The sequence below is a fragment of the Crocodylus porosus genome, unplaced genomic scaffold (assembly GCF_001723895.1).
Source record: "Crocodylus porosus isolate Cpor-Errol unplaced genomic scaffold, CroPor_comp1, whole genome shotgun sequence".
Classification (NCBI taxonomy): Eukaryota; Metazoa; Chordata; order Crocodylia; family Crocodylidae; genus Crocodylus; species Crocodylus porosus.
The window spans coordinates 7,097,818-7,125,172 of NW_017728939.1; the positions used below are offsets into that span (position 1 = coordinate 7,097,818).

The following is a 27,355-nucleotide window of genomic DNA, read 5'->3' on the forward strand; positions in this document are numbered from 1 at the left end:
TCCATCAACTTCCGCCTCATCCGCGGGATGGGGCTGGTATGTATTTATTTATTTCTTTATTTTATCGGAGACGCTGTGATTTATCTGGGGGCCTCCATCAGATGCCATGGAAACGGCACCGGTGATAAATGACGGAGGCTCCGCCGAGCCGAATAAAGTGAAATGAATTAGCTCCTGTGTTGCAGCCCCAAATTGGCTGCACTTTGTATGCCTTGTTTACTGACTCGCCACAGTTCCCAAGGGCCTGGCGAGAGCGCAGGGAAGCACGTCAGGACACTGTATGAAGAGGCTGATCACGCGGGTCCTAAGGAGTAAAAAAGTCCGAGCCCGTCGCTTGCAGAGCTTGTGTTCCCGTTGCCCCTGCAGTGAGGAGTGACGGATGTTTCGACCTCTGCCATATGATGGCTTCCCAGTGGCTCTTTCCTGGACCCGGGTACATCCGATTCATCTGAGTCTTCTCTTGGATAGGGGAACAAATGATCAGGGAGAGTTTGGATCTGCTCACGGAGGTACCGAACGTGCCGTGGAGAAGCAGAGGGAGCTGAGCGGGGACTAGAGAAGGATCCCACCTGACATTTCCTGCACACGTGCTGGCCTCTGGCTGCTTTACCACTCCATCCAGGAAGGGCACGGACCATCTCCAGACACCGCCTCCACCTGACGAAGGGCGTTTGTGCCCGAACACTTGCTAAGAAGAATTTTTCCAACTCTTTGACTTGGTCTAATAAAAGATACAGGATTGACCCAAAGAGCCTTGTCTGACATGACTGACATTTTGCAAGCACGGCCATCCTCTGGTGGCATCTCTCTGTCCATTTTTCAGGGATGTATTTGTTCGCTGAGACAAAAAGAAATGCAAAGCTCCTGGTTCAGAGACAATACCTTTTACCACCTTGAATTTCCCCTGGGCCTGAAGAAGGGCGCATGAAGCTTGCAAAAAAAGATCATTCTTTTTGCGATTTCTTAGGGGGTCTAATAAAAGGTATCATCTCTGAACCAAGAGTTGTAGAGTTTTGTATTTCTTTTTGTCTTGGGTTGACACAGCTACCAAATACATCCCCGACACATGGAAGATGCTGAATTTTAGCCGAATTTGGATTTTTTTTGAGCAACAAGAAAGATTTCTATACCTCCCTGCCTTTCTGCCACCTGACACCACCGGGGAAGGAATCCTGCCAGATCTGCACATCAAAGAGCGACTCGCAAAGAAACTCTCAGGGACCCAGAGGAGCAGACTTCCACCTTCAGCTTCCTCTGTGCAAAAAAAATGAAGATTATATTCTATCTACAGAAACTTTTTTACCATCTTTCATTTTCCTTGAGCCTGAGGAAGGGTGCATATCCCCAAAAACTTGCAGAAACTTTTTTTTTTTTTTTTTTTTTTTTGCAGTTTCTTAGTTGCTCTAATAAAAGGCATCGCCTCTGAACCACGGGTTCGAGAGTTTTGCGTCTCTCTGTCCTGTGCATTTATGCCAGGCCCATCACCATGCTGTATGAGCCCTTGGCATTGCTGGCATCACTAGCATTGTTAAACACGCTTTTTTTTTTTTTTATCCTGTTCTCTTGCAAAATGAGAGCCACGGCTCCTTGGGAGATGGCAACTCACTTCAGCTCAGTGTGGCGGTCCAGGCCTAGCACTTAACCCTGGTTGCATCCGTGCACTGCCTTGTCTTGCACCGGCACACGGCGTGCCAATTTAACAAGCTAGACTACTTGCTGCCCTGTCCATGCTGATTGTTCTCAGTCCTTTTCTGGGAAGAGTCTTCTTCAAGGTTGTTCTTGCTATTTTGAACCTTTTCCCTGTTCTCCGCTCCTGACAGAAGAGAGGCCTTTTCAGTCTCCTTCTTGTCTACTGAGACTCCAGAAATACCAACAAAAACCCAAAGATAAAACCCACACATGGATGGCAATCGCTCCGTTGTTCTCTGTGCCCTTGGAGGATAGGACAAGAAGGAACAGGCTTAAATTGCAACGTGGGAGATTTAGGTTGGCTGTTGGAATTTCCTAGTTGCGAAAGTGGTCAAGCACCGGAACCGATCTCCTAAACCCCTTGTGGAGATTATGCCTGCAAAGCTTTTTAAGTGCAGGTTAGACAGATTTTCTGTTTGGGATGCTTTAAGCAAAAAACAGCCCCGCCTGGAGCAGGGGGCTGGAGTAGATGAACCGCCCGAGGTCCCATCCCCCTGGATTTGAGTCTGGTTCTGTGACCAGGTCAGAGCGGCGGCAGCATCTTAGGGCTTGCAGGAGTGGATACTGATCCTGATACGATACTCGTGGCTGTTTCTGCTTCCTTATGAACCCATCCAGGATTGTCATCCATCACCCTCTCTCAATAAGACGTGCTCTTGCTGTGCTGCTTCCCTGATAAGGGGCTGTAACATCTTTGATCAGCTTGGGACTCGAGATGAAAGAACCTGTTAACTTTTTGTTTTTAAAGGGGAGGGAAAGCTTTTGCTAAGAAGGACTCATCAGTTGTTGGAAGCTAACTGCTGCATCCACCTCATCCTGCAACTAAACCACCCCAACTTGGATGCTCACTGAAGCAGGATGAAAGCTGCAGAGGTTTTGCTGCTATAGTTTTCCCTCCTAGATCATGAAAACTTCGCTTTTACTGTCATAACAGCTGGTATCAATGGCCTTTGATATAGCTGCAGTTGTTACATATATCTGTAACCTCATATGAACTCACTGCATTTCCGCCTGGGTTCGATTGATTCCCAACTCATGTCTGCACACTGGGGAAAAAAGAGCAAATGTATGCTCTAATGGTAAAAGCAGGTATTCCTTCTGAATTGTGTGTATCCATCATCTGATGGACTGGGTCAAACTAGGCATAATGAGAGATGATGTATCTGAGATGCAGTAACATCTCCAGTCACCATCTATCACCACAAAATAGCAGGACTCTGAGATAGCTCTTGGGCGGCAGAGCAAGACCCAGATGGACAACCTCGCCGCACGGCCTTTCGTAACAACTGCAGTGCCGCTGCAGCGGGAACAGAGGAGATGTAAAAGAGCCTCTCGCAAGCTAAACCCAAAGGTGGCATGGGACAGCAGCGTGGCATCCAAGTGACCCAGTGCCACAAAACCCCCTGCATGTGGGACTGGATTGGGATCAGGTCTTTTGCTGATGCTTAGAGCAAAATCCAGCTATTGTGCATGGCACCTAGGATCCATCCACTTTACTCTTTCCCCAGCGGGGACCCCTGCCTACAGCATTAGGGGGTTGAGATGCACTCGACCCAGAAAGTGGAGGACAGTAGAGCAACCTAAGAGAAGGTAGCAGAGCCAACAAGCAACGTGGTTCACTCTTGCATCACCCCCCAGGAAGCAGAAGTTTTTTGTGATACCTGAAGAGCTATGATGAAGGGGAGGCCTTACCAAACCATCTCAAAATGCACGTATTTCCCACCCGCTCTTTTCTCAGCCATGCAGTGGAGCAGTCTCTTAAGGGCATGGACAGGCAGACACGCGTTTGCACTGTTTTAAAGAGGGAAGACCTACCACTCGGGGTGATATCGGCCGCTCTGGTATAACTGTTTAGTCTGTGTGTCTCAGTCCTGCAGTAAGTGAAGCTAAACTATAATGATATGTCCCGTAATCAATGGGGTTGGGCATTACTGTGAGTAAAACTAAACTATTATGATTTATCCCATAATAAGTGGGGTCAGGTATTACTGTCTTGCCTTACTTACTGGGGGATTGTTTTGTGAATTCAGCGGTACTGTGATCAGTTCCCATCCTTCCTTTACGAGAGCGTTTAATCTGTCCTTGCCCACAGGGGTGGGCAGCTGGACGAGCCCTTGCAAGCTGTGGGTTTTGTTTGCCCGTATGGTTAGTGCCAGAGGAGGCTAGGTGGAGCCGATCAATAGATAGGCACTTTATTTATCGTGTGAATTTTTATCCAAAAAAAATCATTTCTGGGTTGTTGATTTTTGTGGGAATGTTTCTAAATGTTTCCACCTGCTCCTGCTCCAGCTTCTTCTTTATTTATGGTCTAGTGCAGGGGTGCATGACCTGTGGCCCAGATCCAGCTCACAGAGCCATGCCCTGTGGTCTGAAGTCCCCACGGGGCTGAAGGTTTGGCAATGGAAGAGCATTGGCACCAATTGCTGCTCCCCTGCTGCCAGATTTCTGGACCTGTGGGGTGCCCCTGGGCCAAATAACACACTGGCTCGGGGCTCGCTAAAGGCAGTGCGGGGCCTGATCCAGTGATGCGGGGCCCCAGGGAGGTAGGACAGGCTGAAGAAGGTGGCATGGGGCCATGATCTGGTGGCATAGGGTCAAGGGAGGTAGCATGGGGCCTTATCCTGGGTCAAGGGGTCTGATCTGACCTAAAAACTGGCCCTGAGCCACTCATCCAGCCCATGGACCCAAAAGGTTGAGCACTATTGGTCTAGTGCAGCAGTGCCCACCCTTCTGGTCCCGCAGGCTGGGTAAATGGTGTGGGGCTGGTCCACAGGCCCAGTCTGGTCTGTGAGCCTGATCTTGGCCCCAAATGGAGCCTGGCATCCAGCCCTGGCCCCAATCCTGACCTCACGCATCCCAGATTGGGCCTGCTGCTGCTGCCGCTGTTCCAGCCCACTTGCGCCAGTGGGATCTTGTTCCCAGGGCCAGGACTTGGAAATTCAGCGGCAGGGGAGCAGTGGCACTGCTAATTGTCACCACTCTCCTGCCACTAACTTTCCAGCCCTCCAGGGAGCCTAACAGGCCAGATCCCATGAGTCTGTGGGGAAGCGGGGGAGATTGAGCACCCCATGCCTAGTGAGTCATGAGCCCCTGCTATGTTTTTTCGAAGTCTACTGAAAAATGATTCTGCCTAGCCTGAGATGCCAGAGTACCAACCCCTGCAGGAGTTTTGGCTAATCAGATAATCACGTGCAGAAATGCCAGGCGGATTGTGTCATATTTTTTGTCCATGCTGTAATGTGCCCCGGTTGCCTTGTGTTGGAACAGCCAAGGCGCGAGAGACTGAAATAGCCACACGTCTTCTTGTTAGTACAGATTATTTAGATAGCGACTATATCGCCCATGGGAAAGGAAGGCGTGAACTATTCTTTTAAACTGTATGATGGGACTATTGGACCAAAAGTGGGCGTAGAAGCAAAGCTCTGATGTGCTTTCATGAACATCCACCCTATCTAAGCCCTTTATAATGCTGCGTGTTTCTCTTTTTCCTTTTAAGATCCTACTCTCACCACATGTGTGGATCCTGGCGTGCCTCTCTTTGGGATGCAGAACAGCTCCCAAGGTTATCAGGTAATGCTGTCTTGCATCACTCCGCACCCTTGGGGTATGCAGACAGGATGACAAAGTGCACCAGGTCTCTGGTGGGCTTTGAAGGCTGAGCCTGCAAAAAGATTTGCGAGCACTATGCTAACATATGCAAATGCCATATGCGTGCACTTTGATGGATGTGAAACTGGACGTGATGGAGGAGATCAGCTGTAAATCTGATGTCACTCTGTTTCCCGTGATGCTGGGTGAAATCCTAGCCCTGGTGAAGTCAGTGAGAAAACGCCCATTGATTTGAGCTGGGTCACGATTTCTAGACTGATATTTGGATAATGCGTTAATAATTTGCGATGCACATCTCGAACTGCCGCATAAAAATAAAAAAATAAAAAAATGGAAGGCCGCCTGTAGAAAAATAGACTGAAAAAGTGTTTCCGCGGGCACTGATTGTAGTTTTTACATTACTGCTGTGCTTAAATAGCAGAAACCAGATTAAAAAAGAGCAGGTTTTAAATGGTATAATTGAAATTTGGAGTCAAGAATGCTTGTGTGTGTGTGTGCCACATTTGCTTTTTTAAATGGGAACATTTTTTACCATGATGGAGACCTAAATAAAGTAGCATCATGCTGATAGTCTCTGAGAAACAGAAAGTGAATCTGACCAGCCCGGTTACATTCCTAGTACACTTTTCAGATTCCCAAGCCCACGATGACCTTTATATTATAAGTAACAGATGTTTCCCATGGGTAGCAGTATTCTTTATTTTGAATGTCTGTCTAAATATGTCTGAGAAGATTGAACGTAATAATTGTTCCTTGAGAGGAGAATAATGATTTCTTGGGCATTGGTATGGCTCCTACCAAAACAGGGCCCTGATCCTGTTGGGGCCTGCGGGAGCACCTCGAACAGCTAATGCAAAAGCAGGTAAAGAACTGGACATGCATGCTAATGCAATTCTATCCCTGGATTATTTTGGAGGCAAAATGCATCCTTTTGGTGAGAAACGTGATTCCAGTTTTGAAACATTTCAACCGCCTTTAGGACTCATCTTGCAGAGATGCCAGTTTGGGGGCAAATACATGACATACAAACCACACTCCCCATTGCAATTTACACAGCTGTATGAACAGTTAAGCAATAATGAAGGTATCTCAAAGGTTTCAAATGCCCTGGGATTGGCAGCATAGCACTTAAAAAAAAAAATGTAATTTTCGCATGACACTGACTTCCTCTGCGATAGGTGGGAAGCATTATATTCTTCAAGTGCCAGAAGGGTTACCTGCTCCAAGGATCCACCACCAGAACGTGTCTCCCCAACCTGACGTGGAGCGGAGCGCAGCCCGACTGTGTCCGTAAGTGTTGGAGGGGGAGCCCTGTCTCTCGCCCTGCTCCTTTGCTTTACAACGTGAATCCCTGGCTGCTCCAGTGAGAGATTTGAAAAGAGGGAGTCTCAAAATATCACGGAGCCAAAGGGGACCACACTGCCACTTCTTTGTTGATGTGGACACACTAGATCTCATTGGCAGCCAGCTTGATTTTTTATCCCCCCCCTTTAGAGAAAGCTCTTGACCTTGCATTGTGGTGGGGCTTTCTTTGTGGCACACTTTGTACACCCCGATGATGTTATAGTCATGACCAAAAAAAAAAATCTCAGTTTTCATGAACCAGTTCAGCCAAAAGACCTGTAGAGTAGATTATTTTCCTCCTGCTTTGAAAGGTGTGGGATTCCCCAGCTCAAAGAAAGTATCTACATACCACAGCTCACCACTCTGGTAGGCTCCTAAAGGACCGGGAAATTCATCATGCCCCAGCATGAGTTAAATCTCAGCCTCAGGGTCCTCTCCTTTTCTGCTAGGTTGTATTTGCATCTGTTCTTTGCCTTCTTCAGTGAATAATTTTCCCATTTGCTGTCCCCAGTCCAAGATGGACTTGCCTAACATAGCTGAATTGGTTGCGAGTCATTTAAAATCCTTGACATGCAGAATCAAAGCTGCCCATATACTGCTCCACTGCGCTGGAAGGGAACAGCGATTCTCTGTAACTTACTTTTGTAATTAGATTCCCTGACTCCTGGATAGGAAGATTGTAGGTATAAAGCAGCAAATACAGCTGTAAGTGGTAGTAGGCTGGTGCTCACAAGAATTGAAACAAAGATGTGCCTGCAGCTGACCTGTGACAGTGAGAAATGCTAAGTTGTCATCTCTTGGTTTTTCATAAATCTTCCTACTTCAGTGCAGTTTGCAGGGGTAATATTAGGTGCAGTTGCTGGTCACACACTGAAGACTAAAACACAGTGATTAGCGCCTTTGCCATTTGTGCTCTGTGCTACCTTGAGTAGGTCACTGAGACTGTCTGTAACTTAGTTTTACTATCTTTAAATGGTATGAGGATGATGATGATGATGATGATGATGACGACATATCAGGGAGAGGATTGAAAATTCATTGAGGTTTGGAAAACGGCTGTGAGGTCCACAAAGGAGAACTCAGAGCAAGGATCAGGGACAGCTTCTTGGCTTTACAAGTTGTGTAGTCACCCCTCAAGGAAAGTGGTGGTATATTGAACAGGCCGGGATGGAACCGTACAGGAACACAGACTAAAAGGGTAGTGAGCAACGGTGGGAATCACAAGCACTCAGCCCTTCTGAGGATTTGCCCCGGTGATTCTGCAGACAGGTTGGTGTGCGGGTTTATTCAGGCAGCCCATCTGAGGGAGGCAAAATAAGGAGAGACTTTATCACTCAATAGCTGTCTAGCACTGCCGATATAGCTACAGCCTTACCATGATTTAATGTTCTTCTGCAAAGGAAGCAGGATTTGCCTTCAGGCAAGTCATCTATCTGCATGTTTACATGGTGACTTAATGTTGGGGACAAGGCCAAAGAAGGCATAGAGGAGATGACAAGATGTTCTTGCTTTCAAGAACAGTCATGCTCAGGAAAAGGGACTGTATGGATGTGGGTCCTCCTTGCTCGGTGTCGTTTGCTCCCTTTGTGGCTGCTTTGGAGCAAAAGCTGGTTTGTCTCCGCCGTCCCGGGTCCTCCAGTGACTCTTCATTGTTCCAATGAACAATGACTCTTTACCCCTGGCAAGGACAGAAACCTGGGGGAAAAGTTCTTAAGTGTCAGGGAGTTGAAAGAGTTTGAGGCACCGTTGATAGGAGACTATTGACTGAGGTACAAATGGATTGGGTTTGATTGGGAAGTTTACATGGTAGCCCAAGTGACTTTTCTGGCTCCATGTGCACTTTCAAGTATTTCAAGAAGAATCACACAAGCTTTACTTGTGGCTGGATCTGGGGATGCCCAAACCGTTTTAATACTACAAAAAGTAGTGGTCATCTAACTACGGAGGCAAGTGGGTTTGGCCTGTCAGATTCCCGTAGCACGCAAGCATGTCAAACGCAGCGAGAGGCAACAGAAAGTGTTGAGCGGGAAGGAACTTCACTGGGGAACACCTTGACCTCGCTGAAGTCCATGGCATTTGCCCCTTCCACGTGGATCCAGGCAGGGCTTCTAACCTAGACCATTGCTCATCTTTCAGCTCACCACTGTAAGCAGCCAGAGACCCCGTCCCATGCTAACGTAGGTGCTCTGGATTTGCCCTCCCTGGGCTACACCTTGATCTACTCTTGTCAGAGTGGGTTCTATCTCACGGGAGGATCTGAACATCGGACCTGCAAAGCAGATGGCAGCTGGACGGGAAAACCACCCATTTGCCTTGGTAAGAGCCCCAGGTTGCTATGGGGGGTGGGAATAGAGGTGTTGGCTCAGGTTTAGTCTTGGTACCCATCTCACAAAGAGATGATCCAAGAGGAATTAGCTGTCTCCTCACGTGTGTGGGGTGGTGCTGCTGTGCTGGTCAGCATTTTGCTTAGTCTTATATGAATAATGTAGGGCCTGATCCAACTCCAGATGAACTTGAGAAAGAGTGCCAAAATCTGCCCTGCCAGCTAAATGCAGCTTGCAGACACGAGACTAGCAGTTAGTGGAGATTATGTGCATTACTTGTATCAGCCTTTGATGAAATTCCCGCTAGAATCAGGCCTCTCACAGAAATGCAAGTCGAGGGTGGAAATGCAAATCGAGGATGCTGAACAGGCCCCCAGCTCCCGGGGGCCTGCTCACGATCCTTTTTGGGTGTGTAGCCGTACCTGCAGGGGTGAGAAATGCTAGTCTGAGGCGTATATCTCTATACCTGGCTGCTCTTTTCTACACTGTAACAAATATCTGAGCTTTGGAAGCAAGTAGGAAGCAGTTCCCACTCATCTATCACGAGCTGCCCCAAGGAAAATGACTTAACCATATTTCAGCATCCCATCCTATTAATCAGCCGCGGGTTTGCTTCTTCTTTCTAGCTGATATTCGACCTAGTGGAAGACCAGTTGGCACTGCTCGAGATCCACCCCTTGCAAAAGTGTCAGGTACTGTAGTGCGGCCGCTCATTCCAGGGGAGGCGTTGAGATGTAATCTGAGCAAGAGGAATGTGGAATTACGAAGTGGTAATAAGTGATACCACAGACCCTCTTACAATGGCTCTGCTCCAAAATCTATCAGAGATGTAAGAAGCCAGTGAGGCTGCTCCCTGCCTTTCTTCTATGGCGGTAACAACCACAGACACACGCTCTGCGGCATTTGGAGGTGGCTGTACACTTGGGTTGCTATTCTCATAAACACCTAAGGGAGATGAGACCCCCAAGCTCTGCTGAATCTCCCTTGAGCGTCTATGAAAATACCAGCCCTGTGCATTCCTTCAAACAAGAGCTGGTTTGGGTTTTTTTAGTGATAAACGTTTGTATTTTGAAAATAAAAAACCACGTGGAACTTTTTTTTTACTGCCAAGGTTTTCCTTTGGTTTCTAACTTGCTGCACTTAGAATTTCTCATGCCATTTTGTTGGACTCAACTTTCCAAACTTTGCACAAAAAGACCCCCCAAAAAATCAGTTTGATTTTTTCCTAAAGACCATTTTTAAATGTGTGTTGGCTGAGCCTGAAAACCATTCATTCCTTCGCATCTGTCTGTTGTTTGCCTTCTTTTCTTCCCCAGAGACTTTCACAGTATGAAATCATTACCAGTGATAACAGAGCACTAGCCCTGAATTCATTCAACTCTTCTCAAATAACCCTCCTTCCTCCCTGCCTTGCTGTCCCCAGTTCCTGCTGATGTGTTTGCGAAGAATTCCCTGTGGAAAGGCTCTTATGAATACATGGGGAAGAAGCAGTCGGCGATGCTCTCTGTCACCAGCTTCGATCCTGCCACCAGTAAAGTCAATGCCACCTTGATAGATCACAGTGGTGTGAAACTACAGGTGTCAGGTAAGCAGACCGAGAATGGCAGTGCCGACTACTGATCTGTGCTCACCCTGGCAGGTGCAGTCGCTTGCTGACAAAAAGTGGCTGCTGGAGCCGATGAGCAGAGGAGAATTATTGTTTGGTTTTGTGAATGCGTATTGATCGCCTGCTGGCTCTTCAGCAAAACCACAGAGCTCCGAAACCCCCCTTCTCGGAGAGGTTCGTAGGGACCCAAGTGTTGGACTTGGCCTTGCTTGCCCAGGGCAGAGGCGGGATTCCAGCTGCAAGCCAGGCCTTGAACTCAGACGGTCCCATTAAGCTCCATTCCCTTTCTACTGCAGTGACAGATCCACAATTAGTTAACGCTAATGAAGTAAAATGGTGTAAACACCTCTTTGTTCGCTATCCCCTGTTCAGTGTTTTTCTCCTAATGAACTGGTTATAAAGCTTAAGCGCTGACGGCTCAGATTTTTTTTTCCTCATTCTCCAGATGGTCTATTATCCTACTGGGGTCCATGGGGTGGTTTTTGTTCGGGTTTTATCACTTCACAGTGACATGCTTATACGGTGCAGGAGTTGTTTCTTGCATTGGGAAGACAATGTTATTGCTTAAGCATCTCTGAGTTCAGGTAGAGAGCTTGCTAAAGCGACTGCAAACCTCCAGAAATGTTGGGATCTCGGACTATTTGTTGCACTGGTTGGGTTTAAATGGGGCATGAGGCAGGGTTGCTAGACCACAGATCTCTGGTTACTCTCGCACCCCGTGCTGTCTTGCAGGTATCTACAAAAGAGAAGATGTCCACCTCCTGCTCCAGGTTTATCAGATAACAGGCCCGGTGGAAAACTTTGTTAACAAGTTCAAGAATGATAAATGGGCTTTAGACGGGCACGTAAGTATTTCAGCACCAGTTCAGGCGTATGTATGTGGCGCACATAACTCTCCGGCGCTGAACTGTGGGTTAAGTAACACCTGCTTGTCCTCTCCCAGGTATTATCAGCAAGGTTCAGCTTTTAGCAACACACATCTCTGCCACTTGAGTTGGAGTAACTCATTTCACTTGGAGCACGCTCTTGTCTTCTGGGAACCCAGCAGCTAAAAGGGGATGCAACGCGCTTTGCCACTGCAGTAGACTAGTGTTGCCCCAATGGCCTTTCTGCTATCCCCTTGAGGTCGTATAGGTCTCTCATTATTCTCTGCTTTCAAACAGCTAAATCCTCTAGATAATCCTCTCCATGAATTCAATATTATATCCTGTGCAGTGTTGTATGTCCCGCCAACATCCAGCCAAAAAGAGCTAAGCTTTCCTTTTGAACTTGACTTCCCCGTGTCTCCGGGAGGTCCATACTCCTTTCAGAGGTCTACAGAAGTGGGTCTACAAGAAGCCGCCTGTTGACTGACCAGTTAGAGCACTAGCTGCTGTTAACACTGCTGAGTCAGCAATGGAAACCCTAGTTGTTACAATCGATATCCCCCACCTCCCCGCAGGAGCCGAGTTTTTAATAAGCTGTTGGGTGGCTGCGCCGTCTTCAAAATGCGCCCATCTTCTCGTGCAATTTAAACTGAATTAATGCTATGCATAAACTTCAAAGAGATTGCAGATATGAAGCAACTTCTGCTCATAAACAGATGGCTAATGGAGGGTCTCGAGTAAAATCCTGCTGCCGTGCTCCTGAAGTCGTTGTCGGGAGCCAAGCACTAAACCTCATCTGCTGCAGTGAACGGCATATAAACAAGAGTTTGTTGGTCTTGTTTTACGGCACAGCTTTCTCCTCCAGCAGGCTCAAGGGTGGGCTGTTTAATGCCACTCTACACGTTCGGACAAAATCACGTCACAAACGCAAACTTTACCGGGCCAGAGAACTCGGCACAGAGCTCGCTATGGGGCTGGGTCCCCCTAAACGGTACCAGTCTATACAGTTAAAGCTGGAAATACAACTACAGAGATAGCCAGTGCTGGGCTTCAGGTTTCTCACTGGCTTATCTTAAAAGCCTCAGGATTTTCTTTTGAGCCCCGATCACAGCTGACTCAGGAATCGGAGAGGCAAGCTGGTTCCCTTTCTGTATCTCTTCACCTCGCCCTTAATAAATGTTCTGCAGCTTGGAGCTTTGGCTGGTAATTGTATCGATGCTATTTGAAGCCCAAAGCAGCTCGGACTCCGGCTTTTGTTGGCTCTGCAGGACCGGAAGGAACAAAGCGTTGGTTGTAGCCAGGAGGCCAGCAGTGCAAGTGGCTATGGCTAGAGTTCACAAGAGATCTGTGCTTTGCTTAAGCCCTCAAAATCAGGCTTAAAGTGGACTTCAGCGGTGTATGGTCCTGGGACTGCACAGAGTTTAACCTTGCTTGCAGAAAGGGTATCTGCTGAGTAAGGGAGAGCATCGTTTGTGCACAGGCACATTGCTAATTTTAACCCAGCATCTCATTAGTCTTTGTCACAAATATTTTGCTAAGCTGATCTTTGTGAGTAATTGTGCCCAAGTCTCTGCTGCTTACTGTGTTCTCTATATGCCCCCTTCCTTCCCCTCCCCTCCACACCCATGCGTTGTATCATCAGGATACAATGAAGTGAGGGAGATCCAGACTCCCTTATAAATATGATTTCCTTTTCACAATCCCAGGTCTCATCCGAGTCTTCAAGCGGCACCTTTGTGTACCAGGGCTTTGTACGTGGCGAAGGGTTTGGGCAGTTCGGCCTTCAGAGATTTGGTAAGCTTTATTATTATTTTATCATTCCAGATCACTTGAGTTTTGGTGACAGCTTTGAAACGCCAGGCGTTTTAGCATTCTTGTGTGTGTTCTTCAAGTAGGACGGGCCAAGCCTCCAGCTGATGTCAATTGGCTTAGTCCTATCGACGCCCTTGGAGCTGCACTTACAAGTGAAGTTCCACATGACACTTAGACCACACTAATAGCACGTAAAATGTGACTGTGCACATGTTAAAGCTCTTTACTGTGCCCTCTGAGGGTCTCCGAGATATGACATACCAGGCAAGGGTTAGCTGCGGGCTGTGCTACCTAGCTTGTGTTAGGGTAACTTCAGTCTGCTCCAAGAGATCAAGTGAGTAGTCTGTAGTCCTCCAGCATCCCAGGATGCACCAGTATCTGTGCCCCTGTCCCCCACACCAAACACACACACCCTGAGCAGGGAGAGAGCCCAGATGCCCTGTCTCCTAGCCATGCCCCTATTCACCAGTCCCTCTAATGGCAAGACAGAGCTGTGCAGGCAAGAAAGTATTGAACCTTAACGCCCAACTGCTCAAGGCATGTCCAACTTCAACGCCGCTTAACGCTCCACAGATTTAGTATGGGCTAAGTGAGGTTAGGGTGTAACCTCATCCTAAATTACACCAGGTGGGGAGCTGGCCTAGTAGTCCTCACCAATTTGGGTGTTTGAGATATAGACACTGATGCCGCCTCCTTCCTGCAGCCAGGACAGAGATAAGCTCGAGTGATTTCCTACGTGCATCCTAGCTGTGGCATCCCTCCAGCAGCGAGACCAGTCGAGGATGAGGGCTTTTATTCCAGGGGAGGGCAAGAAGATAAATATCTGTAATGAACTCAAAGAAATATGCAACCCACAAGGTCTGCTTGCTAGGGATGCAGGAGATTTCCTGGGATGAGATTCCTGGCGCCACTGGAAACCAGGAAAAAATTCTCCTTTGCCAGCCAGAAACCCAAAGACGCAGCATAAAGAGCATTGTCCAGTGGAGAGAGGACTAGCCTCGCAGTCAGGGCACCTGTGTCTATCGCTGCCCCGCTATGCGATCCTGAGCATATCCACCCCACCTATATAAAGGTAATTGTGCATCACAACGGGTGCTGGAAGTTAGTTACCGATTCCAATACGCTCGAATGCTGTAGTAAAAGGAGGACAATGAGCACGGGTCTCTCCAGAATATGAACAGCCAGGCTGGCTTGGAGAACACCATCCAAAGGTCTCATTAGGATGCTGTGCAACCATATAAGCAGCAGCCCCGCTGCCCCTCTTCCACATCTGTCTACAGTCATCTAATTACTAGTGGACCAGCACTAACGTGGGAACCCAGGGAGCAGGATGGGGACTGGAGACATGCTGCATTTCCTTCTCGCTAAAGCCAGGCACTTTACTTCTTTTTAAAGAGTGCTCAAGAGAGCCATGTGCTATTTGTTTATTGTTATAGCCCTTGTATTCCCCCCAAATACAAATCACCCTTGCAGAGGCTCCTTGCTGGGGTAGTGTGTCCACAAGGCTCTTTGAGTGAAGCTTTAAGGATGCTGGGATTTACTGAATAACACTGACATAAAAGTATCTTGCATTTATATATAATATCTTTCAACCCGTCGATGCCTAGGGTGCTTCACATGCCGCATGTGAGCACCTGCCGTGCACTGGATGTGGGCCTACAGCAAAACAATGATCTGAACCATCCTATCTTTATGGGGAGCTTTGATCCCATCTATACCATGTGGTTTGGCCAGATCTTTACTATAACCAGACGTGCACACGAAGGAATTGCTCACCCTGCCACTGAAATGCAGCCGCCTCTGGGGTGAAATGCATCGCTCATTGAATTCAGCTCAGCCATTTGAGACAGAGCATGTTGATCACATGCAATTTAGCAGGGTGGGAGAGGTCATTTTCTATATCCCAGCACACAGCTGGCCATGTCCAAGACTAAACCTCTTGGACAGAGTCTTCAAATTGAGCTGCCTAAGTCTGTATTGAAGCTGATAGGCAAGTGCCCTCATTTTGCAATAAAAAGGCATCAAGGAGAAAGGGTAAAAAACGTCACAAGCATCTGAGTGAGTCGGGTGTCCAAGTGTCATTATCTTTCAATGACTCCTGACTCACTTAGGCACTTGTGAAAATTATACCCTAGTGCCTCCTGATCCTGTGGCTTTCAGCGGGAGCTGTAAGTGCTCAACCCCTCTGAAAATCAGAGCCATTTGATTTGTGGCCGTGAAGCCCCACGACTCCTTTTCAGAGCCTGAGGAGCAGAGGGCTGGGAGGGCCGCCCTGCGTCCCTGAGTCCGACTGCCTGCTATCCCGGGCCCCCGTGCGACGCAGGCCCTTTCACATATGGATCAGGCTTCCACTGCTCCCGCTGGGAGACTCTTCCAGGGTTCGCTTCTCCAACAGGCAGAAGCTTTCTTCTAATTTGCAGGCTGGCTTTATACGCGCAGCCAGTTGATTCCTGGCCCACGCTGGGGTTCAGCTTAAATCGCTCTTCTCCCTCCGAGGCGTGCGCCCCGATTGCCTTATAGAGAGCAGTTGGATGCCCTCTTAGCTTCTGTTTCTCCAGGCTGAACAAGACAAGTCCCTTTAACCTCTTCTTAACCCTTACCTTGACCAACTCAGCTCTCTTCTGCACCTGTTCCCATTTGCATCCCTCTTTCTGGAGCGTGGGTGGCCAGAAGCACGTGCGATATTGCAGATGAGATGTCACCAGTGCCTTCTGCAATGACATTTCTACTCCTGGAAGTAGCTTGCCTGATATAGTCTATGATTGCATTTGCTGGGGGGGTTTTACAGCTGTGCTGGTTCAGAGCTACCTGATTGACTAACGCATCCAGGGTTTTCTTCACTTCTGTTGTTTCCACTTAACGGAGCCTCCGTTTTTAAGACCCCATAACCAGAATTGAGTCAGAAGGCAAGATCCTCAGAAAAAAAAAAAAGAAGCCTGCCTTTAGGGTCCAACCAGTCCAGAGACCTTCTCAAAATTGCTCTCGAAACGGATAAACCAAAGGGGCTCATGTCATCCAGGCCCTGTGGTGGTGGCTGGGAGCCAACAGAGTAATGAAGCGGCATTGGTTCTCGACGAGATGTTTTTCTTCGAAGCTTCTCCCAGAGGCATTGGCCATTTCTGTTTTATAAAGAGTAGCAAACTGACAAGCCGCTGTAATTGTCACCGCGGCTTTATGTGCAGCAGAACTAGAAATGAGTACGTTGGTAGCTGTGCAGTTTATCCCAGTGGCTGGGTGCCAGCTCCTCCTAAAACAGGACGGGGTTGCACGCGGCTTGCATCGTAGGCCCCCAGCCCGGAGTCACTGCCATAAAGCTCGGGAGAGATATCAGTATTTGGGAGTGATGGGAGAAGCAGGCCTGTGAGACATCTCGGGAAGTTCCCCTCATCCACAGGAAAGGAGGGCCCTTGAAGGTGCCTTGGTTTCACCCCCAAAATTGGAAGCCGGTTGCTTTTGCAAATGTTGTCCTTTGCACTATTTCATTCCTTTAAGCCCCAAAACCTGGGGGCAGTGATTAGCAGTACCTAGACTCCTGGCAGCCCTGGGTGAACTTTTAGTATCAGGCCCCTCACTTTGCCAGAGATAATGATCATTATCATTTTTAAATTACCATTTTGGGGTCCCCTTTCTGTCTGGCCCTCAGGTGGCTGCCTGGTTCGCCCATGCCTGTGTCCGGCCCTGGGAGACCAGGGATCAAGCCACAGGTTTCCTGCATGTCCTTACAAATTGCTCAGGCCCAAACCCTCCAAGATATTGAAGCATCTAACAATAGACATTTGGGATCAAAATCCCGTGGCAGGATCTGTGCTTTAACTTCTCCATGCCTCCCTTCTCCATTGGTACAATGGAGTGAATAGTCCCCACTGCACTTGCTGGGCATGCTGAGAGCACAAATCCTGTAACGACTGCAGGGAGCTCAGACGCTGTCGCGTTGTGTCTACGCAGCGTGGGGCAGAGGTGCTGCCGCTCGCTTCGCACAGCGACCAGAGCAGCGTAGCCACATTCATGTAGCGTTTCGCTTGGGGTGCGATCAGTCCGGTGGAGAACAATACAGGTAGACGCGGCCTAAGTAACTAACGTCTGAAGTCATCTGAGAACCAGGGATGATCCTGCTGAATGGGGTAGGCTGAAAATTTCAAGCCTGTGTGATAGTGTTACCATGATGGTCCAGGATGTGCCAAGCTGTGATGGGCCGGGCATCCCACAAGCCTGCGTGATCAATGTTAGCACCTACGCAAACAGCCTTGCTGTGAAATGAGGAATGGTTTTTGTTTGTTTAAATGGGTGGTAGTCTAAATGCCTGAGTCTCATTTTTCAAACAGGCTTTTGGGGTCCAAAGTAGTCAATGGGATTCAGGGTCTTAAGAGTTGCTTTTGAAAATGAGACTGAGCCTAGAAAGAGATGTCGCCAAATGAAGCGGATCAGCTGTACAGCGATGTGTCGAGGAACGGCTGTTCCTCTTCACTGGGTGAAACACGTGGCTCTTTGTTTCGCCCTTGATGGCGTGGGACAAGGGGCGATGGTGTCATTTCTGGAGGCCACTCTGCTCACCCAGACCCATCCGCCACAATCACAGGGATGAGTCTGGGTGAGCAGGGAAAGCCAAGCAGGAGCTCCAGAGTTTGGGGGGCCCTTAAGCTCCCAGAGCACCTGGCCAGCGTGGCTGGAGAGCGTGGGCCACTCAGGCTGCCTGTACTCTTCCACCACACAGCTAACGGGCATCTACCCCGAAGCCTGTTACTACCTTTTGCTGAACCGCTGATTTTCCTGTGATGTGGCATGACAAAGAATAGGGGTGTCTATTTGTGCCTCCATAAAACATTTTTGTGGCAGCATAAATGAGATATCAGGCTATGCCTGTTGCCACCCTTAAGTCTCTGAAATCCTTACCCCTAGCCCTCCTGTGGCCTCGATTGGGAGTATCGTGTCTGGCACTCCTGCCTTGGAAAATCTCTCATTTGGCTCACCTTTAAAGCTTCAGATCCTGAGCACTGGGGTGTTAATATTTCTAATCTACTTGCATCTCTGCTGGGTTTCTTTTTCCCTTTCTCTTCTTTTTTACCATTGAATAAATGAGGAGTCCTGGGCTCAGCAGCCTGCTCAGCTGTATCTTCAGTCTGGCCTGCATGTGAATCGGAGGGTCCCCTTTACTGTCCTCTGAGTCTTGTAGCTAACCTGTTCACTCACCAAGGAGGTAACATGAAGCCGAGGAAGCCCCATACCTTAGCAGCAGTGGTTTAAACCTATTTACTTCTCTTGCATTGCAGACATCAGCATGATTGAAAACGATCCGGAATCGATAGGGCATCATTTTGCATCAAACAGCAGCTCCGTGGCAGCCGCCATTCTTGTGCCTTTCATAGCCCTGATTATTGCAGGGTTCGTGCTTTATCTCTACAAACACAGGTAGGTTTCAGGAGTGAGGCAATATAAAAAAAAAAATAATAATGCAGTCGTTGCTGGGTTGCAAGGAGCAGTGTACAGAGAAAATGGGATTGAAAGAAGCTGGGTCGTGTTGGAAATATTCATATTTGCAAGCTTGGCTTCAGAGACTTCCTGATAGTTCTGCTTTCTGATTTGGTTTGCAAGGTAAGGAAATACTGGAGTGGGGTTGGTTTTTTTTTTTTTTTAAAGGTCTGGGTAATTTTATGACTGCTAATAAGATTTGTAGCAATGCCAGGTGCGATAAGGAAAAGCAAATCTCATGCTACAGAGTTTAAGTTGATTCTGCAGCTATAGCAAAGAGACTTTTTTCTTGTGGTTTCTGTGTTATGGTGGAAAGTGTTACTGTGCTTTGAAACGTCTTCTACATTGGTCACAACAGTCATGGGTTCAGGGTGCTGTTGGCCACAAGGTCTGGGCCAGGGTGACAAATGCTAAGGATACTGCTGAGAACTCTGGATCCTGCTTCCATGTGAAAGTTAAGATGATTTTTAGAAGCATCTAGGGGGGGTTTCGGAGCACCGATCTGAGACTGTCAGTTGGATTCATGTTCCTAAATGCCTTGGTGCTTTTAGGTTTAGGGTGAGATTTCCAATTTGCTGGTGAATGGATCACGGTTAGCTGCTTTACGCAGACTGAGAAAAATGAATGCCCTCCTTCTAGTGCTGTTCACCCTAATGTGTTCAGTTCAAGCTGTGTGTGCAATTCACTCCTTTGAGCGAACATTTCAAAATCTGGCCTGGCTTCTTGTGAACATTTGGCCTGAATGGCCTAATTAAAAGTAGCAGCTGAGTTACCCGAAAAGCCAGTTTCTTGGCACCTTTCGGGATTAGACCCCTACGTAACATGCTCTGAGGTCCTGCAACATACCTCATCCTGCCCATTTTTTGGTCTCTGGTCCTGTGCCATTTCCTGTGGCCCCAGTGCCTTAAAATGAACAAAATGCTTGAAGGGGGTGTGGGGAGGAAGGAGGTGAATTTGGCCTTGTTTCACTTCTAAGCAGGCAGTGGGATTGCTTCCCAATCCAAGCGCAACACCTTTTGCAGTTTCCTCTTACTGCTAGTGATTCTGGGCAGGATCCTCACCTGCTAGAGGTGATCATCGTTTAATGCAAATCAAGGGAATTGCACTAATTTGCACCAGCTGATCGTTGGGCCCAAAATATTCTGAAATCGTTGCCTTCCTCCTCTGCTTAATGCTGTTGTGGAGCCACCGAGAAGGTTGACCTTGATGCAACAAGGCAGCCTCACATCGGCACACCCGTCTCTCCTTGTAGCTAATTCGTTAGACCTTCCCATACCGTTGCCTTCAGCCTCAGAGCTGGGTGAAACCGTCCCCTGACATATGCTGCAAAAGGAGTCCCCAAAACCTCTCTGGTTTCTTTTTGTGGCACCCTGCAGGAGAAGACCCAAAGTACCATTCAACGGCTATGCCGGCCATGAAAACACCAGCGTCCGAGCGACGTTTGAAAACCCCATGTACGACCGGAACCTGCAGCCCACGGACATCATGGCCAACGAGGCAGAGTTCACAGTCAGCACCGTGTGCACGGCGGTATAGCACCTGTCCCCTCGCGCGGTGAGTTGGAGAAAAGCAGGGCGCCATCTAAACCCATCTGTTGTTCTCTCTAGCTCGGGGACCCTACCTGGCTACAGTGAGAACCAATAAAGCACCGATCTTCTTAGAAATAGGGTCTCTCGAGTTGACCGCAGTCTACTCGACGCATCTGTCCCTGGCCTGATGCATGCGTGCAGTCACCAGGGGCCTTGTTTTTAGTTCATTGAAGTCCCATCCTGCTAGCTGGATTGGAAGAGGCAGTGGGCCCTAAGGCCTCTGTGAAGAGGCAGTGGGCCCTAAGGCCTCTGTGAAGAGATTTATAGTTGGCCTGTGAAAGCATTTCCATGCCAGCACCAAGTTGCCTGGTACTTTTAATCAGCATTTCTTGCTGGTCAGTCTGCCACACCCATGCTCACCCTGGAGATAAGACGTTGAGACTTCAATATCCGTAACAAGCTGCCCCCTCATCCTTATATTCCTTCGTGTCCCGTCCCCCTGCAGGGAGACCAGTCCCTCGATGGGAAAATCTCCCTGAGCCCAAAACTCAAAACTTGTCTTCCATTGAATTAAATGAGACATGATGCCTGGTAGGAAAAACTCACCGTGCGGTGAGATCAGAGGTCTTCTTCAGATGTCTTCTCTGTCTGTAAGTCACTTCCCACGTCATTGCCTCAGCTCCCGCTCTGTAAAATGGGCACAGTCATTTTCTTCTTTGCCTTGCTGGAGCGTGGGGGAAGATGAGTGCACTGAGGAGTGTGAGGCACTCGCATTTTTGGTAAAGGAGACCGCAGAAATCCCTGAGGCAGGTCCACACTAGAAAAGTGTACTGAAGCAGATAACCCTCCAAGTGCAAAACGTACTGGGAAGAAAACCCAGCATTTTTGTCAGTACGGTTCAGAGCGGTTCACGGTGCAAAATAAGCTATTCCAGCAAAACTGCTTCCCGGCCCCTGCCAGTGCAGACTGTGTCTGTGCTAGCAGGGTTGGCCAAAGAGATGACCAAAGGGAGGGGAAAAATTCACATCCCTAACAATCATTCCTGGTTTCTTGTGTGGACTTGGACTAAGGAGTGGTCTCTGGTTTGTGCGTGTGTAGTAACTTTTCCTCCGTCTGTCTCCTTTCCTCCCCAACTGTCCCAGAATTGTCCAGGGGCGGGTGTCCTGTTGACGATTGTGTGTCACCTCGTTAGTCTTCATCCATGACCTCCCCTCTCCCAACCCTGGCTGTGGAGAATTTTGCTGCTTAGTTGGACTGCTGAGTTACTTTGGGGAGAGACCGCAGGGCTGCCGTCCATCTTCACCTTCTTCCCCACCCACCACATCTTGCAGCAGATAATCAAGCCAACCAAAGTGTCTCCTCCAGCGTAGCTTGGGAGAGCCTTTCCTTTCCTACCCTCTCGCCCGCTGAGCTGCTCCTGGCCGACTTCAAGATCTTCTCTTTCGCTGCTCGGATGCTGCCCAGCTGCAGACCTTTACAGAGCAAGGTGATCTCCTGAATCCGTCTCTGACCCGCTGCTCGTTCCAGTTAAAGCCTAAGGAGGTCTTTCCTAGCAGAGGGCAGTGCCAGGTGTGTCGCAGGATGCTCGTGTCAAACCAGCGCTTTGGGGACGAGCCCAGAAGGCAGAGGGGCCGACGCGGGCGGCACTGAACTAAAAGCCTCTGGGGTTTAACTGAAACAGCAGAGCTCTGCTCGCTTAAGTCGTCTTTTTCGTTGCATGGTGGGCAAGATTTTTAGTTTGTTTCCTCGCTCGGTTGTTGGAGAGAAGTGAAATCTTTAAAGGTGCTGTTTGTTTTATTTCCCCCAGCAGCTCTCTTGCTTTTCTTCTGCTGTGCTTACTCATTTCAACGTCCTTTCCTTGGAAAGCTCGCAGGTCATCTTGGGACCAATACGTTACCAGTCTCTGAACCGGTGGCTGCCTTTCTCGCTCTCTGCCCCCCTCTCCCAGCAGCTGGCCATTGCTCACCTTGGGCAGCAACTTCCACAAGCATCTGAAAGAAGGGAGATACGGAGGCCAGGCTGGGAGGGGAAGGTAGGAAAAGTCTTTAGAAATAACCCCTCCGACACCAATCATTTTCCCCCTAGCGAGCTCAAAAAGCCTTTGCCCTTTCCATATTGATCCTCCAAATGGCAATGCAATAAAAGTTTTAATTTTTCTACCAAGCTGCTCACTATATTTCCCCAGGGGCTGGAAGGTTGGTTTCACCTTAATGAGAGCAGATAAGGCCACTTGACATTTTTTGTCCCCTTAAAAGAATGATGCCTTTGCGATGATACTAACCCGCTCTAATAAAGGGAAAAGCTTCCTTTGTTGATTTAGGATTTAATTCTGTTTGCTCTGAGCAGCTCGCTCTCAGACAGGGCTGGAGTCAGAGAAGGCAACTGTGCTGTTGTATCACGTCAGGAGCCAGGTGCATCCGAAACGCAGCAGGCTTTGACCGGTATTTGTGGAACGAAGCGGCTTTTTGTTGCTTAAGATTTAAAGGGGAAACAAAAACTGGAAAAGGAAAAACACAAAACAAAAAAACCACCGTGTGATTTGCAGGTTTGTTTGCAGACGGCTGCTTTCCCAGCCTCATATTGGCTTAAGTTTTGTCTAATTACAACTATGAGCTAATTCTTTTGCCTTTGCTTTTCCCCATGACTGTAGATGTACATATTTTGATTTCTCTCTGTTGTTCAGACAGCTGTCTTACAATCAGCAGCATCCTACAGCCTGTTTGCTGCGCAGCCAGCCTGCTAAAAAAATGCCACTTCCACTCCCCAGATGAGAAACGATGAGTCCCGACAGAGCTGAGGGGCGTAGAGGCAGGTGTGTATACAAAACCAAGACTTTCATCCTCTGGCCAGCAGGAAGGGACCACGCATGCCGTGCTCATTTCCAAACTTGGGGTGGTGGTACCCTGCTGACTGCAGCACGGCACTAGTACCAGCCCATGCCACATCAGGGTCACTGTCAAGGTCTAGCGGGGGGCAAGAGAAGTTCCCCTTCCTCATATGGCTTGAAGTGCGTGAGGGTAAGTTCCTCTCCCCTTGGAGCCAGAAGGGGTCTGGGTCCCAGAGCAAGGCAGTATAGATAAAATACATCAGAAAAGGCCCCCCTGGCACATGAGCGAGGTGTTGCACCCTTCCCCATCATAGTCCCAGGGCCAGCTGCCTCCCTCCTAGTTACCTGTCACTCCGGAACAACTCCTGTGAAATTAAGGGAGTTGCATCCAGTTTGCACAGATGCAACCAAGATCAGGGGTGGTGCCTGGATTTTTGCTTTGCCTGGAAATGGGCAACTGGCCTCTGCCTTCAAGCTTGAAGCCCAGGCTCCAGCCCCTTTCTAGTTCTCCTGGGACCAAAGGCGAGCCCTGCCTCCTTGCACCAGCTGCCTTCCCATTCCTACCTGGAGTCCCCAGATGCAGCAGGAGGACTGGGCTCCTCTGCTAGGAAGATTTAGGAGAGAGCAAGGTGGTATTCTTTTGCACTCGAGTCTCTATACCGTGCTGGCAGCCGTCTTTGCCTTAACACGTGCCGTTAAGCCACAGCTATTCAAAACCTCGCAGGAGTGGAGCTCAGCTCCTTTTCTTCTCAGTGTCTCGCCCCTGCTGCGACTTGAGCTAAAAGAGGATCTTTGCCCGCTGCAAATAATAGTTTGACATCCCCAGGTGTTCAGGTTGTACCCAGCAGAGGGCAGCACCGCATGCACACGCAAAGCTCGACTCGTTAAATAATTAGGGATCCTACATCCTACTTCTGGACCTTCCTGAATCTCATGCAAATTAACGCAATAGCACCAGGTTGCCATGTGTGTTAGAGAGAGAGAAACTGTGTGTGTACGCGAGTGGAGGTGTATAAAATGCACCCAGTTTCTTTTACTTGCAAAGCAAAATGAACTGTGGCTTTATTTAAACATTTGCTGCTTTCGACCAATTACATACCACTTTCCCTTGTTGCTCGGACAGCAGAAAAAGGGTGGTATCGCCCCATTTTTTTGCAAGCTGGCCAGGTCACGAGCCGCGACTTCTCATTCTTGTGCTCATCGAACTTGCATTGTGTTTAAAAAAAAAAAAAAAGAGAGGGGGAAAAAAAAAGAAAAAAGAACAAAAATTAATAAAAAATAGAAAAGAGAAAACCCAACCTTTTGTACAGAGATATATTTTTATGAAGCAAAAGTTTGTACAGTTAAAAAAAAAAAAAGACACAATGTAAATTTTTTTTTCATTATTGTAGTAAAGAGTAGTGGAAGATCAGCTTTTTTTTTTTTGTAAATGTAATAAAATGTATAAATATGGTTTACATAAAACTTGTAAATATGTAATCTATACATACACTCGGCTTGTCTGCAGTATATACAATTTAATTTATCTGTCTCTGTATATGAGGCTCCTCATTGTGTCCGGGCATACTTTACGGAATTTGAAAGCTATTTTAAATTTTTGAATTAAAATAAAATATAAATTTTTGCATTGCTTTTCTTACATTTTTTTTCTGGCATTTTTTTCATGTTTCCAAAGATCACTGCATGCATCTCTGCAAAGAGCAGCCTCCACTCATGTCCTGCACAGAGCTTCTGAACACGCAGGGTTGGGGGCCGTCGGTCCTCAGAGCTCTCTATGGCCTGACGGGTGGAGACTGCAGTCGCTGCTACATTAAGTCTTTGCTCTTTTCCACCATGCAATTTGTACCTGGCCTAGCACTGTACCTGAACCTAGGACCAGCAGCATAGGGATGTAGTTGGGGGCCCAGGACACGGGGGTAGTGGCTGCTTCTGGTTGCAGTCTTTTTTTTACACCCCCTACCCTGTTAAATCTGTGTGTGGGGTGGTTTCACTATTCACCCCACCCTAGTTATGGCACTGGCTAAGAATAAAGTATATGGGCAAAGCTACTGGAGAAAAGCTGGAGGACTGGCACTGCAGGGAAGGCTTCAAGAAGCATCAAGGTGTGCAGGCAGATTGGCACATCCCCCAGGACCAGGACATACATCCCCAAGATCAGGACATACCCCAGGACCAGGGCAGCAGTGCAGTCACAGACTGGCAGGGCTGCAGCGCAGAAGAGGAAGAGTGAATGCTTCAGGTTGGGTGGAGGAAAAAGTTAGTGCAAGACACCTTGCTTGCCAATGCCTGCTGACCTCCACTTTCCTAGCCCTCAATTTTAATGACTGGTGCAGTTGGGCAAGGCTGTTATTAGGCAAGAGTACTTAAAATGAGAGCGTCAGGGTCAAGCTCCCCTAGGAGGAGACGAGGAAGATGGCAAGATAGCACCTTTTGCAATCACTGGCTCTGCTCAGCCTTTGCACATGCCATTAGCCTCCAGGTAGCCAGGACCACAGTCACCACCAAAAGTACAACCGGAGCAAAGTGACGGAGGAAGCAGACAAGGCCAGGCTCCCTCCTCCCTCCTCCCCACTACTGCTGATGAACATCTGGAGGCCTTACAAAGCCGTCTCTAATCTGGATTCAGTCTGAGCTTCCTGGCCTGCGTTGAGAGAGTGTGAGTGTGTGCGTGTGGCTCGCCAACCTTTTCCCCCCACAACACAGACAGACCTGCATTCCCCCACCGCCCTGCAAAACCTGTGGCATGGAGTTTGGTCAGCAGAAGGAGAGGGGAAAAAAGGCAACATAAGGCAGGCACGGAGGAGAGATCAAAACCTAAATTAAATTTCCAAGATCAGTTATTTCTCCAGACACGAGACACATTTCAAGGACTTCTCCCTTTGCTTTCAGAGGTGCATTATCATCTGGTTAAGCAATTACTGGTTACCTTTGAATGTCCTACTTGTGCAAAAAGATCCGGCAAGCCAGGTGCTAATGAGTTTTGCTACCTGATGAGAGCTTTGAAAAACCATATGCATTTGAGTGGGGACAGATGTTCTTCACCTGCAAAAACATCAGGGAAGGAAGAGGTCACCTTGACACCAGCACGGCCACCTGCAGGGTTGAACTTTCTTTGGGTGCTGAGCATTCACAGTGCCCACTGGCTCCTGTGGGCATGGTGGATACTAGGAAAACCTCTGAATATGACTACAAGAGCAGAGGGTAAACAGCTTGCAAAAGGTGATACCAGCAGGGGCGAGAGGGGCCAAGTAAGTAGGGCATCTCTTGATAGGCACCAGGTGGTTGGGTTTCGGAAGCTAAGCAGGGTCAGGCTTTAACCTCATAGAAACTGCTTATCTGCAGAGCCCACTAGCCTCTTGCTTGCTGCTGGTGGCCTCATTTAGCCCCGTGTAAAGCTGTTGCTGGTACAAAATGCTCCCTCACCTGAAAGGTAGTGTTGTGCACTTGCTGTGCTCAGACATGTGACTCACGGTGCCAGGGAAAATATGATGAGGCCACGGGCTGGCTCAGCAGTGACCGACTCCAGAGGTGGCCCCATGCATGGAGCGAGGTAGAGCAGCACTTCTGTTTTAAGAGGAGAATAGGAGCCAACAGCTCATGCTGGTTCAGAGTCCCAGAGCACACAGTGAGACATCAGCAGCTGGTAGCCTGTCTTCTGGCCATATTACAATACAGTCACTTTCTTCCCCGCCTCTGTTATACCCATAGTCTCTTCTGGATACATTGGTCCTAAACCAGGGGTGGGCAAAATGCGGGCAGATGCAGCCCACCAGCCCATTCTATCCAGCCCGTGGGGCCCTTAAAAATTTAGAAGATTTAACATTTATCTGCTCCTGGCTGCCTGTCATATGACCCTCTGCCTGAAATAATTGCCTGCCCCCGTCCTAAACCATTAGGGTAGCATTGCTGTGCCCTCTTACCTCAGACATGACTGCATTTTAAAGCAAGTGAAATGACCCTTATCTACCTTAAATTGTGCTGGGAGCCTGAAAGTGCTTTGCAAACAGCAGACAAGGTTCTTTGGGTCAGTCTGATATCTTTTATTAGACCAACTTAAATAATTGGAAAAAAAACATTTTAGCAAGCTTTTGGGTTTAAAAACCCTTTGTCAGGCTGAGGAAGTCTCAGCAGTTGGTACGCGCTCTTCCTGGATGGAATGAATAGTAAAGAAGTCAGAGGCTGGGCTGGTAGCGACTATAGCTTGGTGAACAAACACTGTCACCCTGGCTTTATTTTGGTAGCTGGACTGTTGTTTGACTGACAAAGAAACTTGGTTTTGGGGT

The 27,355-nt window shown here is 48.3% G+C and overlaps 1 protein-coding gene across 4 annotated transcripts in view; it reads left to right on the top strand.

The window, feature by feature from the left end:
- The window catches only part of CSMD2 (CUB and Sushi multiple domains 2), a 640,139-nt gene extending 615,440 nt beyond the window's left edge, over nt 1-24,699 (top strand). For 3 of the 4 annotated variants that reach the window (XM_019547773.1, XM_019547775.1, XM_019547774.1), the window contains 10 exons: nt 5,186-5,259; nt 6,477-6,588; nt 8,779-8,958; nt 9,593-9,658; nt 10,390-10,551; nt 11,305-11,417; nt 13,145-13,232; nt 18,518-18,656; nt 20,093-20,270; nt 21,388-24,699. In XM_019547773.1, the coding sequence (XP_019403318.1) occupies nt 5,186-5,259; nt 6,477-6,588; nt 8,779-8,958; nt 9,593-9,658; nt 10,390-10,551; nt 11,305-11,417; nt 13,145-13,232; nt 18,518-18,656; nt 20,093-20,252 (1,094 nt within the window). In that variant the 3' untranslated portion in view covers nt 20,253-20,270; nt 21,388-24,699. Of the gene's footprint in view, nt 1-5,185; nt 5,260-6,476; nt 6,589-8,778; nt 9,372-9,592; nt 9,659-10,389; nt 10,552-11,304; nt 11,418-13,144; nt 13,233-18,517; nt 18,657-20,092; nt 20,271-21,387 lie in introns of those variants that run through there. The other variant, XM_019547776.1, reaches the window with a different exon arrangement.
- Nucleotides 24,700-27,355: the final 2,656 nt, after the last annotated feature.